Source organism: Pavona decussata, unplaced genomic scaffold (assembly GCF_977016875.1).
Source record: "Pavona decussata unplaced genomic scaffold, jaPavDecu1.1 SCAFFOLD_134, whole genome shotgun sequence".
Taxonomy (NCBI): domain Eukaryota; kingdom Metazoa; phylum Cnidaria; class Anthozoa; order Scleractinia; family Agariciidae; genus Pavona; species Pavona decussata.
The window spans coordinates 1,191,305-1,205,000 of record NW_028145547.1 but is presented as its reverse complement, the minus strand read 5'-3'; the positions used below and the strand labels follow the sequence as shown (position 1 = coordinate 1,205,000).

Genomic DNA, 13,696 nt, shown 5'->3' with positions numbered 1-13,696 from the left:
CGAAACATGGTCCAAAGCAAGTAAAATCTGTCGAGCTATTGGAAGCAATCTAGCCAGCATCGAAAGTCAGGAAGAAAATGTTTATGTTCAGCATAGACACAATGGAGATCGGGCGTGGATCGGTTTGAATGACATCACTAACGAAGGATTATTTACCTGGGTGGATGGATCTCCTTCTAAATTCCGCTTCTGGGCTCCAAACCAACCAAACAACTATAGAGGCGAGGACTGTGTTTACACCCTCGGGGTGCAGCATGGGTACAAGTGGAACGACGTGAACTGTTCTGCGTGTCATCAGTACACCTGCGAGAAAGGTAACATTGCCTTTTAAATAATCTGTCTTGGTTAAGAGTTTCAATATATTACCGCTTTAAGCTTTATGCTGTACCATAAATATTAAAAATTCTGTCATGCTTGATCTTCTTAATTGATTGCTTTCGACCTGAATCTCTTTTATCTCCAATGTCTTTAAATCGGTATTGGTCTTCATTATATTTCACGTACTCCTTCGCCTCCATAAGTGTGCTCTTATTCCAAACAATTCATGAAAAGGACGTAAAAAGTACCGTAATACAAAGAAAATTGAAAACGCCTACTTAAAGACGAGAAACTATTTCTTAAAATGCATTAACTTATTTATGACTTGTTAAACTAGATTATGACGAATGTCTCAGTGGCCCGTGTTTAAATGGAGGTAGCTGCGTGAACGGCGAAAAGAACTTCACCTGCGTCTGTCCTCGGACACATAAAGGAAGGACGTGTCAAGGTTGGTTCACTAACACAAACGCTGCAACAGTAATCGCTATAGGGAAAAGGGTTGAACTTTTTCTAGAATTAGCAAGCTGGCGTTGTTAATCCATTTGGTGAACGTCAAATACTTCAAGATGCCATCTTTCAGGAATACCGAATATGTTTCTGAAAGACATTACCCGTCCCACTTGAAACTAACCCTAGCCTTTTTGTTTTCGGAGGGGCATATACGCCATGGAAAGCTGGTATGAAAAAAGGCCATCCTGTATTGTCGAAAGGCCAACGGAAGCTCGTAAATTCGGGGCACGAGGTTCCGTTCCGAATTTAGCTTAAATTTTCAGCGTAAGAGTCAGAACAGACCAAATTGTGCTAGTTTAAACAAATTTTCGTTTTCAAAAGCCAGAAAATGATGTGGGATTACAAAAAAACGAACTCATAACTATTGTGCTTCAATATTGTCGTTGGGCGCCCCTGATCATCGATGAGATGGTTCATTCTTCCACCATGTTTACTTAAACTTGTTCAGTATATCGAGGATGGACTTGATACCTTGATTCACCTTCAATCCATCCGGGGCCCGTAGGAACTGGATGGGTCAGTCTTAACTAAGCCGAAGGCCCATTCTCTTAGACGATAGTGAAAGATTGGGCATACTTCACTGCCATTTGGATCATCGATTTTTAAAGGACTTTGCAATTTAGACACAGTTTAATGCCAGCTTTAAGGATTCTTTAAGCCTGTGCCGAGTACCACGATCTGGGAACACAGGAGACAACATTTTATGCGTTTTGCTTCAATGTTGAGTGCTTCTGGTTTTATGTTTCCTCATTTCAGAGTTTGACGAATGCTCCAGCAATCCCTGCCTGAATGGAGGCACTTGTACTGATGGAAACAATAACTACAAATGCACATGCCCTTCGCCGTATTTTGGGAAGCGGTGTCAAGGTGAGAAACTGGACACTAACGACTGTTGTTAGCTGCATCTCATTTTCTACATAAATGAAAAATATAACTTAATAAGGTGGGACAATAAAGGCTGTTGCTAGGCAGCTAAACTACACAGACTCGACTGCTATCATAATACCATTATATTTTATAGCTACTTGGAGTCTGCGTCGAGTTTAAGTCGGGGTTTGAAGACTACAGAAATTTCAGGCTGAGTAAGGATCATCAAAGGGCCGAAAACTCTGTTGAATTCAAGACAGCTCTGTGGACATTTTTCTGACGATTGAAAAGACGTTTAGTAATAACTATTTATTGATAATAGCTGTCTGTATGATGATCTGTTAACAGACAAAAACGAGTGTCAGTCCAACCCTTGTCAAAACGGCGGAACATGCGTTGATGGGGTGAACAAATTTACCTGTCTGTGTAGAAGTGGTTACGGAGGAAGGCTTTGCCAAGGTAAGACCAAGTTTCAAGTTCAAATTTCAAGACAAGTTTATTGTGTAAATATGCTTAGCTTTAGTGAGACAGCTCACCAGCTGCTAGTTTTCAGATATTACACACGAAAATATACTTGAAATAACTAAACATCGTGGCTATATACAAGTAACTTAAATGATAAAATGTAAAATCTATTTACAATAAGAAATCACAATGAGTAAATTCCATGAGATGAGATAAAAGCTATATTGTTTGTACCATGCAATGGACGGGTATAGTTGTTGAACATATAAAACCTGACAAGTCCAAATTTACTAATTCTATTTTTAAAAACCTTAAAAGATCGAATAGTTCTGGCCCAGTACAGTTAGTTATATAGTTAGACCCAGTACAATTATTTAATAACATTCTGATTATCATCTTTCTTACGGCTGCGCATGCTGCTGATTAAAATACCTAATTTTACCATTTTGATACAGTCTGGTACACACACAAGCCTGCTTGTTATCTCCCTGGGTCTGAATGCAAATCACTGCTTTACCAAAGTTGCCTGACATGTGACTTAGGCAGGCTTTACACGAGCGAAGGGATAATTTGTAAGCCCAGGACTGCTTTCGATGTGGTCACCCCTTATGTTAACAAGGGGTCGAACGAGAATGTTGCCAGAGCCGGCTCGTTTTAAAAACGCTATCAAACAAAAGTGGAAAGTTTTCAAAACGGCAAGGTTTCACCTGTCGATTAAGAGGGAAACCCCGGTATCGACTTGAAAGTGATATTTTCGGGAGAAATGACTGCGTAGTGGTGACCATCAGATGGAATGCAAGGCTTGAGTATACGATCACGACTTTAATTATTGCTGGGTTAAGCTGCCTTTTTCAGCTATGATGTAGTTTCCTCTTTCAAATCACGAGGCGTATTTAGTGGGGGTTTACTCTTTAATCACCCCCATATCTCAATAATAAATCGCAAGTACCTGGAAACGTTGTCGCCATGCATGAAGCAAAAACGGTCAAGTTTGCTCCATATAAACACATCAAATTCATATAATTGTTTTCGAGGCGTTTGCAAGGTCATGAAACTGTGTCTACTAGAAGCCGCGTTCGCGTAAGCGTAGCCTTAGGGCTACAAAAAATGATATGACAAGGCATCATAATTGAGAATTAGATTGTATGGCAGGTGAAAAGAAGTAAGTTAGGCAAATTGAGTTGGTTACAATCAAAAAAGCGTTTCATGACCCTCTAGTGCAACCTCTAACGCGGTTTAGCCGGTATTTTTTCTCAACCTTTTCGTTGTTTAAAAGTTTATCTTCCACAAAATATTTCCACAGTTCGTGCAACGTCATCTTGCAAAAACTACTACTCAGCTGGGGCACGATCAAATGGACGGTATACCATCAATGTTGGAGGTTCCTCTTTCAGGGTGAGTAATTCTTCTCGTTCTATAATGAAAAGAAGCAGGCCTCGGATTGGCAACACCTTTTAAAGTAAAATGTTACTCCCTGTAATGCTAAGCTTTCGTAACCGATGGATGACTGAATTTCGTTTACAACCTACAATGCGAAAATAATGTCGGGAAAATTCCAAAGTTCTACCTCGATTAGACTTTCCTCCCCTCCCCTGTTTCAATGTTGAGCTTAAAAAGTGAATCTTTACGCGTATATGGATGTGGGGAATCCAACATTGAACAGGGGTTGGGGGGGGGAGGGGGCAGGGGGGAAGAGGTGACGACAAACAAAGGCCTAAACATACGAAAGTAATAAATGTGCAGATGTCAATAATAGAGACCCACTTTCTGTTGCCTTGTTGAGTAACCTTCCCAAGAAAATTTGTCGATGATTGTAGTAGAGAATTCTGAGATTGATTACAATAGAACTCTTTCCGAGGAAGCAGACGAAGTGTAATTAAAATATTTTTTCCACTTATCTAAAACCATGAGATGCTGCGACAGTGAACGGTTATTTCCTTGGTCATAGATAAACATTATACGAATAATCGGAGTGAGTTTGAGGGTATGCTTTAGACTAAAAAAAAATCTTAAACACAACAGAAGAAGTACTTGCTAAAATTAGTTAGAATAAAGTAGTTTCCTCCAATCAATCCCATCACTACAGAAAACCATTATTTTCTTTGTACAATTGTTTCAGGGGTACGTTGAATACCAAGGAACTGATAGACTATATTTCAACATGCAATTTAAACTGCTGAAAGATCGTAAAAACTGATAAAATTTTGGTTATTTCCAAGAGAAAATGAAAAATTATAAACTAGGACTGCTGACATTTAAAAATGGTCGCAATTTACAAGCGAGTCGTCCAAGACCTCAAACAGAATTGAGCCGCTCAGTTGTTTTCGACAATGAACTCGAAAAAGAGTCAACTGACCGTTCACGGAATGCTTTACAGATATCAAACTAAAAGCACGACGAGAAACTCCCTGATTTTACAGATTTTCCTGTACAGAACCGCCGGAGGACAGCGAACCTTCTACTTTAGAACTGTTCAAGAACTTTGGCACTACTTATACCCAGCCCTCAAGTTAAAACTGAAACTGAAGGACTTCAAACGTTGTCTGAAGAAAGACTTGATCTCAAAATTTATAGAGACTTGACAGGACATCAATTAAAGTATTTTAATTTTTCTTTTTATTCCCTTTCCATTACTTCGAAGATTATGCTAATATTAGACATTTATTTATTTACTTTATTTATTTACTCTTAAATCGTAGTGGATTTTTGTTTTATTTGTACCTTTAATCTGAAAAGCCCTCTTGGGACGAATAAAGTATATATGTATGTATGTTCATTCCTCCCCACTTTAAACATGATTGTTAAATCATATCTTCACCATGACAAAGTTCAATTTCAACGATAAAGGAATAATTAGTGTTTATACAGGGCTTTTATATTTTAGTCTTTAAGGGATGGTCACATTGCCTTCAAAAGAGCGACTATCGCTAGGCAGTCATTTTTGTCTTCATTGGCATAATTTATGTGGTAATTAAGTTTTTTTTAATAAGTTATTTTTGTTTTAGCAACATTATTTTGGAAAAGAGCGCAGTTGAATTGTTTAATTATATACTAACTCTCGTTGTGTTTCTCCAGGCTTACTGTGACATGTCAGCAAACGGAGGCGGTTGGACACTGGTTGCTCGGTTCTCAAATAATGATGGAAAAAATTGGATGAGAGACGATGCTTACTGGTGGTACGACATCCAGTCCTCGCGGGGATCGCCTACAAGCACCTCGAGTAACTATGATATGATATCACAAGCGTTTTGGAAAGTCAGGGGAAGTGACCTCAAGATCACACGAAGCGACGATAGTTCGCACTCCGCCCTACTTCGTACTTACACCAACTGCTTAGGTTCAAGAACTTTCAGGGGATTCCTGTCCAGCTATGGTAGGTTTACCTATACCACCATTTGGTCTAATGATCGATGTCGTGGAAGCTGCCGAGTGTATTTTGGAGGAAGGTATAGCTCCACTCCAAGCTTCAAGTATGCACACTGTAGTAGCAACATTCAGGGAAGCAGCCGCATCGGATTCTGGTGTCAGTGGGGTAGTGGTGATGGGTCAGTGATGATGTTTGGTGGAGGAGGTAGCAGCTGTGGTAGAGCAGATCATGGTATTGGAATCACTGAGAGGAATAATGGAGGGGCGTTTCAATGGCCAGGCTCTGAGCAAGATTTTGGAGCAGAGACTGACAGCTCGTACAGCACTTCCTACTCTTTAAACTTGTGGATTCGCTGAAAGCAAGAACTTCACAACAGCTACCACCGTTTTCCAAAATGGAAGCCTTGAAGTCAAAAATGAGATAGACAGTAGTAAAGCCATGTTTTGAGTAGGAACCTTTTCCATTGCAAAATCGGGATAAAATAGTTAAGAATTCATACTTATCCAGTTATTCAGGGTTTTCTTATGGTAAGGTTTGTTTATATGATCGATGCTTTGGAAGCTACACTAGACAATTTGGAGGATTGTATAGTTCCACTCCTAGCTTCAAGTATGCACACTGTGGTGACTTTACTATAAGAAAGTGTGTTAAGAACTCTAGGTAGATATCCATCCATTTAGGGTAAGTTTAGTTATCGTGCCCATAGCCTAGTTGTGAATGCCCGGTATCAGTTACAGTTCAAATTCAAGCCTCACCCAAGCACGCTGTAGAAGTACCATTACTTATTACTATGATGTAAATTATAGTTGTAGAGTACATGTATTACGTTTCGAAAATTGCGGACTAAAACCCTAGAGCCACTGCAGCGCTAATGTTGAGACAAACTAAAGTAAGTTTGACTGGTATTCTTTTGTGCAGGCATAATTTTGTCAAAGTATTGAAAATAACGTTTACAGTGTCGTAGAATAAAATGTATTTTTCGTAGTATATCCTTAGTTTACTATTAGTATATGAAACAATCTTTTATGTAATTACAAAGAAAGAAAGAATTAGTTCATTGTAACTAAACCGCCTGAGACACTTGCATACCAACTTTCAGTAGAGCATAAAATTCAATCTTATCTTTAAATTTCTTCCCAACTGCTCTATAAGTATAACATTATTTTTTCGCAAATTTAATTGCTCATTACGTCTTGCGTAAGGGGATAGTTTCGGTATGGCAAGAGCACACCGCCCGACGAGCCCCAACATTAGGGTGAAAACCTGTCCATGGTTGCGGTGCCTAGTATACACTGACATATGCACGGATAACAGGCTGTGCGTATTTGTGAAGGACCTCTAGTGCATACACGATAATGTTTTCAATGTCTTGTCACATAACAAGACAAAACAAGTTAGGAGTCAAGTTAGGATGACTTCTCAACTCTCGCGTCAATTGGCACTTAGCCTGGGACTTGCTTGGTAGAAGCGCATAATATTCTGCCCTCCCGCATCGTTTTCACGCGCTCCCGCAAGCAACGACGACGGCGACGGCAACGAAAACATTCCTTGAAAGTATTACTTCATTTCATTTGTGCGACTTCGCCATTATTTCGAGTCATCCAACTTGTACAAAAACAGCGAACTACTCAGGAACCAAATTGGCAGGCGCGGCGTTCGAGTGAAGAAAGAGAATGAAGAATTCATCGTCGTGTGTTCATGTTCTCCGCAAAACCTTAAATTTGGCCATTTCATTCTCCTTTTTTTTCTTTTGCATTGGACGGCAAAGAAATGTACCAAAATTCAAAACGCACGTGCTGAGTGATTGAAAATCAATGGGCATAAAAGCCCATTGTTTTGCGATGTTATCGTTGCCGTCGCCGTCGTCGTTGGTTAAGCTCTGTAAGTTTTTTCTAAACAGGCACTCAACTTATTGGCGCGCTTTACAAGGAAATTTAGCGCGCGTCATTCTCGTGCAAATCGCGCCTGAAGCGCGCTTTTTAACGCGCTTACTAAGAAACATGTTTTCAGGGCTTTCTATAGTTACAGTCAGACGGAAATATATGGTCGAGAGGTTCCAACGGCAATTCATTTTAAACTATTTATTCAACCAATAGATGGTTCTTTGGTGTTTCAAAACAGCCATGATCAGCGATCGTTCTTTACGGGTGACTCCTAATTTAAGTTGAGGGTCTTTGGTTTTCGAGATACACCTCAAATTTACTACTTTTCTGCTCTGCACTAACTGTCTAGGTTCTGGCAAAAACTCTACGGGCATACTTATCCAGTTGTAGTAAGTTTTCTAACCGTAACGTTTGGTCAAGTGATCAATGCCTTGCAAGTTGTCCAGTGTATTTGGGAGGATTGTATGGATCCAATTCAGGCTTCTGTCAAGCCCACTGTAGTGGCAACGTTAAGGGAAGCAGCCCCATTAGATTCTGGTGTCAGTGGAGTACTGGTGACGGTGCAGTGATGATGTTTGGAGGAGGAGGAAGTGGCTGTAACAGAGCAGATCATGGTATTTGAATCACCAAGAACAACGAAGGAACGTTTGAAGAATATCCTCAGAGCGGAGAATTGGATTTTGAGGATGAAAGTCATTTCTCTGCTACTACTTCTTATTCCCTGAACTTGTGGATTCGCTAAAAGTATGAGCTTGACCACAGTGCATGCATTTGTGCGATAGAAACATTGTTTTACTGATGTGAGACTCCGGCTGGATAAAATATTTGTTTTAGTAGAAACTGTTTACGCTTTTGAGAACGTCTTGTTCACATAAAGCCTGCACTTCAGATGCAAAATCCAAATTTGACAAGATCACTCTGACTTATCCCGGCGAGACTAATGTCGCATGACCGCTAGAGTAATTCCGGTGATTTCATCGTCTCTAATCCTCCATTTTCCATTTTATGACACGCGATCTAGTCTTCTTCCAGGACCACGCTGGTCATATTTAAAACCTTTGAAAACCCCTCTCCTCAGCCGAAAAATCAAATTCCGAATATAGAATATTTTCGGGAGCATTATATAAAATGTCGGGAAGGTAATTCACTGGGATTTATGACTACTTTGTAATGCCAGCGTTTGTTAGAGTTGCTAGGCTCCGTTATAAGGAGCTATATCACTCGTGTTGAAAATAAAGAATGTAAACAGCTTTTTTCTTGTGGCTTTTAATGTTCGATTGTTATTATTGCTAAAAAGTTGCCGTGGCATGCAGAGCATTTAAAAAGCAACGTAATTTTATTTGCACCAGAAGGTAAACCATTCACGTTTGCGCAAAAAATAAAGATGTCTGAGTTTCGAGGCCGTTGCTTTATTATCTATTCCCTCAAAAAGACCTACTTTCGGGATTTTTACAACACATGGATCAGGGGGCTACTTTCTAAAGATATTGTGGTGCTGTGTCCGTGGGGGAGTTGAAACAAATGTTTGGAAGACATGTGACATCCGCGACTGATTGATACTACGGGCCTTACGAAAACGCGACGGTGATATATGGCAATGAAAACGTCAAAAAACCAAAAGGTTTAAGGAGGATAAACAATGGCTCTGTACGTGCGTTACTATACAAAATTGGTGCGTTTCATTCCCGTCCTCTGCAAGACAACGACGTCAAATCAGTCGAAAGTTTTAACGCGAACGTGGGCACAAGCCGGTGAAGTTTTCCTTTTTCTCTCTGGCCTTGAACACCCTTGCCACTCACTCATGTTCCTGGATAATCCGTTCACATTGTGCAAATTGAACGGGCTGGAATAATCACAAAGAAGATAAGGTAACGTGAACATTTATTTCTAAGTGGCGTTTTTGTAGGCGTTGGTGTCCTACCCCCACGTCGTACCACTCATGTTGCCGTGATGTTCCTAATGGCGTTCTCTAATATAATTACGTCGAACGCAATACACCTTAAGCCGGCGACACACCTGGTGATTTTAGACGCCGATCGTGGCGAATTTGATCCGGCCAGCGAAAATCGCTTGCAATTTTCGCCCCCGATTAATGCGGACACACTTGGCGATTTTTTTCGCCGATCGCGTCGATGTGGCAGTTTGGAAAAGTCATGTGATGAAATTGCTCAACCTGATGGGTAGACTTCCCTGGCGATTCGCAGTGATGAGCGTAGAAAATCGCGGAAACGGGCACACTTAGCGAATTTAATCTGAACTCGGCCTAAAGCCGGCGACACACTCGGCGATTTTATACGCCGATCACCATGATCGGCGAAAATCGCTAGATGTGCCCGGTGCAGCAATTGCGATTTTTGCCGATCGCCGCAGGGCGTATAAAATCGCCGATATCCAACATGCCAGATATCGGCGATTTTATACACCGATCGCAGCGAGCGGCGAAATTCGCAATTGCTGCGCCGGGCACACCTGGCGATAAAATTTCGCCGATCGCGGCTATCGGCGTATAAAATCGCCAAGTGTGTCGCCGCCTTAATAGGCCCAGTTCAGACGCCAAACTTAACTCAAATTAAGGTCGGCCCTAATCGCGAAAATCCCGCCTTTTGATTTAGACGCAGAAATTAATTAACAGAACTTAATTTATTTGAAGCAAAACATGCTCTCTACGAGAGACTGCATCTGAAATACGTTATAATAATTTATGCATTAGGTTCGGCTGATGAATTAAGTTCGACGTCCGAACCAAAGCCGTTCCGGCCAAAGCTGAAATTCTAGGCTGAGCCAGGCGGGAAGAACGACTGAGCCGTTCCAAATTGAAATAGCCGTTCTCAACTTATTGAGACGCCGAACGTTTCCTGTACTTAATTCAAGGTATTGGGTTCGGCTCATGAAAAGTTCGGCGTTTGAACTGGGCCTTAATCCCTTTAGCAATACAGGGAGCTCAAAGTTTTCACTCAGAAACTGAATCGGCATAGCTACTTGTGAGATGTCAATGTTTTCTTTAATGCCTTGTTCGATGCAACCTACTTTAATTAAAATAACTAAGTCAACTTTTTTAACCTGTCTGAAACTGAAGCCCCGTTGTTGAAAGTGGAAAATAATGTACAAACTTTCAGGGCTTCCAGTCAGTGAAACCGGGAAATATGTAAATTTGGGAGAAACGTCTGGAACACCTAACCGGAGCATATTTAAAATGTTGTTGTTTTGCTGGGAAAATTTGGCTTAAAAATCCCGTAACTGCAGCTAAGATCGTAACGTTTGGCTATATGTGCGATTGATTCAGGCTTCTTTGAGTAAAATAAAACAAATACATTTACCTCTCTACAGCGAGGGGGAGAGCCCTAAGTTGAAAGATAAAAAAACAAAAAAGAACCTACGAAGGCTCCAGTGAGAATGAAACCGGAAAATATGGCAGAATCTTGGAACTTCTTATCCGAGCATTGAATGCCGTTGCTCAGATTCATAAATTTAGCTAAAAAAAATCTGCGTGTCTGTATCTGAGGTTATAACTGTTTTACGCTGTATGCCTTGATCTACTACTCTGAAAATAGGCGCAATTAATAATTGTAACGAAAATCAGGGGTGCTCATATATTCAGTAACATCGGCACTCGGGGTTATGAGTTAGTCCGCTACTCTGAGGAATGATCTCTTTGTGTTTGAAAGAAAAAGACTGATAAAAGTGGGTTGTTTTGTCTTCGTCCTTAATGTTTAACTATACACCAGGGTCGAACTAAATTAAGGAAAACAATTAACCGATACGCTCAATTAAAAAAGTGGGGCAAAATCTGGTAGTCTTTACACTAGGCTTTAAAAACACCTGCTAAGTTTTACTTTGCCAAAAAAGTGTGTGCGACGTCGTTATACGTTGAAACTTTTAGCTGAAACTTTTGTGCAACGGCGGTGCGAAAAACTTTCACAAAGGGATGTTTCACGGTGAAACTCTTGTTTTTTAATCACTGCAACCGTTGCGAGCCGTTGCAGAAGTAGAAAGCGGTTCTACTTTTCGTGAAACTTGTCTTGCAACGGAAGTTCGAAAAACTTTCACGAAACCGACAATGTTACACGGTGCAACGGCGGCTGAAACTTGTTTCGCAGCGCTGTTGCACACAAGTTTTAGCTAAAAGTTTCTAATCCGTCACACGTTGAACACCCCTTCGTGAAACTGGTCTCGTTCGCCGTCGCACACAAGTTTCAGCTAAAAGTTTTAAAGCTTAAAAATTTTTAAAGGTTTAAAAAGCTTAAAAGTTTTGCAACGGCGAACGAGACGAGTTTCACGAAGGGGTGTTGCACGATGAAACTCTAGTTTTTTCACCACTGCGACCGTTGCGAGCCGTTTCAGCAGCAGAAAGGGGTTCTACTTTTCGTGAAACTTGTCTCGCAACGGAAGTTCGAAAAAGTTGCACGAAACCGACAATGTTACACAGTGCAACGGCCCGCTGAAACTTGTTTCGCAGCGCCGTTGAACACAAGTTTCATCTAAAATTTTCTAACCCGTTACACGTTGAACCCCCCTTCGTGAAACTGGTCTCGTTCGCCGTCGCACACAAGTTTCAGCTAAAAGTTTTAAAGCATAAAATTTTTTAAAAGTTTAAAAAGCTTAAAAGTTTTGCAACGGCGAACGAGACGACTTTCACGAAGGGGTGTTACACGCTGAAACTCTTGTTTTTTCACCACTGCGACCGTTGCAAGCCGTTTCAGCAGTAGAAAGCGGTTCTCAGTACTTTTCGTGAAACTTGTCTCGCAACGGAACTTCGAAAAAGTTTCTCGAAACCGACCATGTTAGACGGTGCAACGTCGGCTGAATGACTTGTTCCGCGGCGCCGTTGCACACAAGTTTCAGCCAAAAATTTAAACGTGTAACTGCGGCTCGCGGCCTCAATTAGATGCAATTATCCAATGTACGAAATTAAGGAAATCAATCTTATTCTAAACCGCTTGCAAAGGCAGAAAATGTTCTCAGCTTCCGCATATGCAGCGGCAGGTTCTATTGATCTTGAGAAAGGAACTTTTTTCCCGAAATCTAGACAAAGAAGGTCATAAGGGGAAACGTGGGAAAGGTGCGAAACCTTCAATTTCAACAAAAAGCGTGCGTCGTACTTTTAAAATAGATCTAATTTTCTACCGAGACAAAAATGGTTTTACGCGTCAACGAGTGCATTGTACCGTTAATTAAGTTACTAACACGGATCAAGTTCTTAATTCTCAGAACTCATCCGCAATTGATCTCACTGTTCTTTTAATTTGTTATTGCATGGTTTTCTTTGATCCAAGTTGATAAAACCGCCGATTCTCACAAGTTTCGCCCAGAAAAGATTTAGAAGTATTAGCTGTTTTCATCAATTCTGGACTGAGCCAGTATATATGGACGTTTCAAAGGGGGCCTTCAGAAGTGCCTTTCACCTGAGGAGCAAGGTAGCACGAAGCAAAAATGAAAACCTTTTCAAGTGCTCATATGGTAGCCTTGCTGCTGGTTTTGTGCCAGTTTGCCTTTTTATGTAAAGGTAAGGCTAGTAAATAGCAACTGTCTTTTTTCATTTTTTAATCACAAATTGAGTTGCCAGAATTGATCTAATTCGGTTTTGCGGACGACAACAAGTTCGTGAAAGGCTCATGTTTCAAGTTTGAATCAGTTAGCTGAGCTGAGGTGAAGTTTCGAGCAGCATGATAGAAATGCCTTCAATTTTTCAAGAATTAACGCTTAAAACTTCTTGATTTTATTTATCTATTTATTTGATTGTTTGGTAGAGCGAAAGGCATTGGCCTTCGGATCGGTACGGTGTGCCAGGTTGCTAACCGTGTGCACTTGTCCATCAAGTTTTCTTGTTTGCGTAACATTAAAATGGCAGCGAACGTTAAATTGTTGCGGCCAGTTTTGGTCCGGACTCAATGCCATGACTTGTGATCAGCATAAATTGCCAATTCAAAATAATATCTTCAGTAACTCCAGGCTTTAAAACCGCCATCCTACGCTATTTTCTGAAAAAACAGCCCAAACAGCCCCTCGAGAAGCGCCGATTGGCTACACTGAGTTGCAGCAATAAATCAAGAATTGATTGATGGAGAATATAATCGACTAATATCTATGAAAGGTATGACTTAGGATACACATGAGGCAAACGAGCGTTCTTTAAGAAATTCACATCCAGTCTTGCCTTCTGTGTCGTAATAGAGATCTTCTCTGTAAGTTACGAAACTCCGAGACAGATAACTTTTGATCATATTACTGTCTGCCAGGTCGTGTATTAGATTACCAAATTTTCGTAGAGCTAATAGGCATGAGATAA

At 40.7% G+C, this 13,696-nt stretch overlaps 1 protein-coding gene and 1 pseudogene across 2 annotated transcripts in view; both read left to right on the top strand.

The window, feature by feature from the left end:
• Nucleotides 1-8,255, top strand: part of LOC146467611 (uncharacterized) — a 22,768-nt pseudogene extending 14,513 nt beyond the window's left edge. Inside the window, exons 13-19 of the transcript XR_014867687.1 lie at nucleotides 1-314; nucleotides 656-766; nucleotides 1,585-1,695; nucleotides 2,044-2,154; nucleotides 3,464-3,555; nucleotides 5,236-5,731; nucleotides 7,998-8,255. The exon at nucleotides 1-314 is cut by the window's left edge and continues 61 nt beyond it. The product of XR_014867687.1 is annotated as an uncharacterized LOC146467611 (transcript). The remainder of the gene's footprint in view (nucleotides 315-655; nucleotides 767-1,584; nucleotides 1,696-2,043; nucleotides 2,155-3,463; nucleotides 3,556-5,235; nucleotides 5,732-7,997) is intronic.
• A 4,536-nt stretch (nucleotides 8,256-12,791) lies between these two features.
• The window catches only part of LOC146467609 (uncharacterized), a 33,730-nt gene continuing 32,825 nt past the window's right edge, over nucleotides 12,792-13,696 (top strand). The window contains exon 1 of the mRNA XM_085125640.1: nucleotides 12,792-12,913. Coding sequence (XP_084981766.1) covers nucleotides 12,841-12,913 — 73 coding nt within the window. The 5' untranslated portion in view covers nucleotides 12,792-12,840. The remainder of the gene's footprint in view (nucleotides 12,914-13,696) is intronic.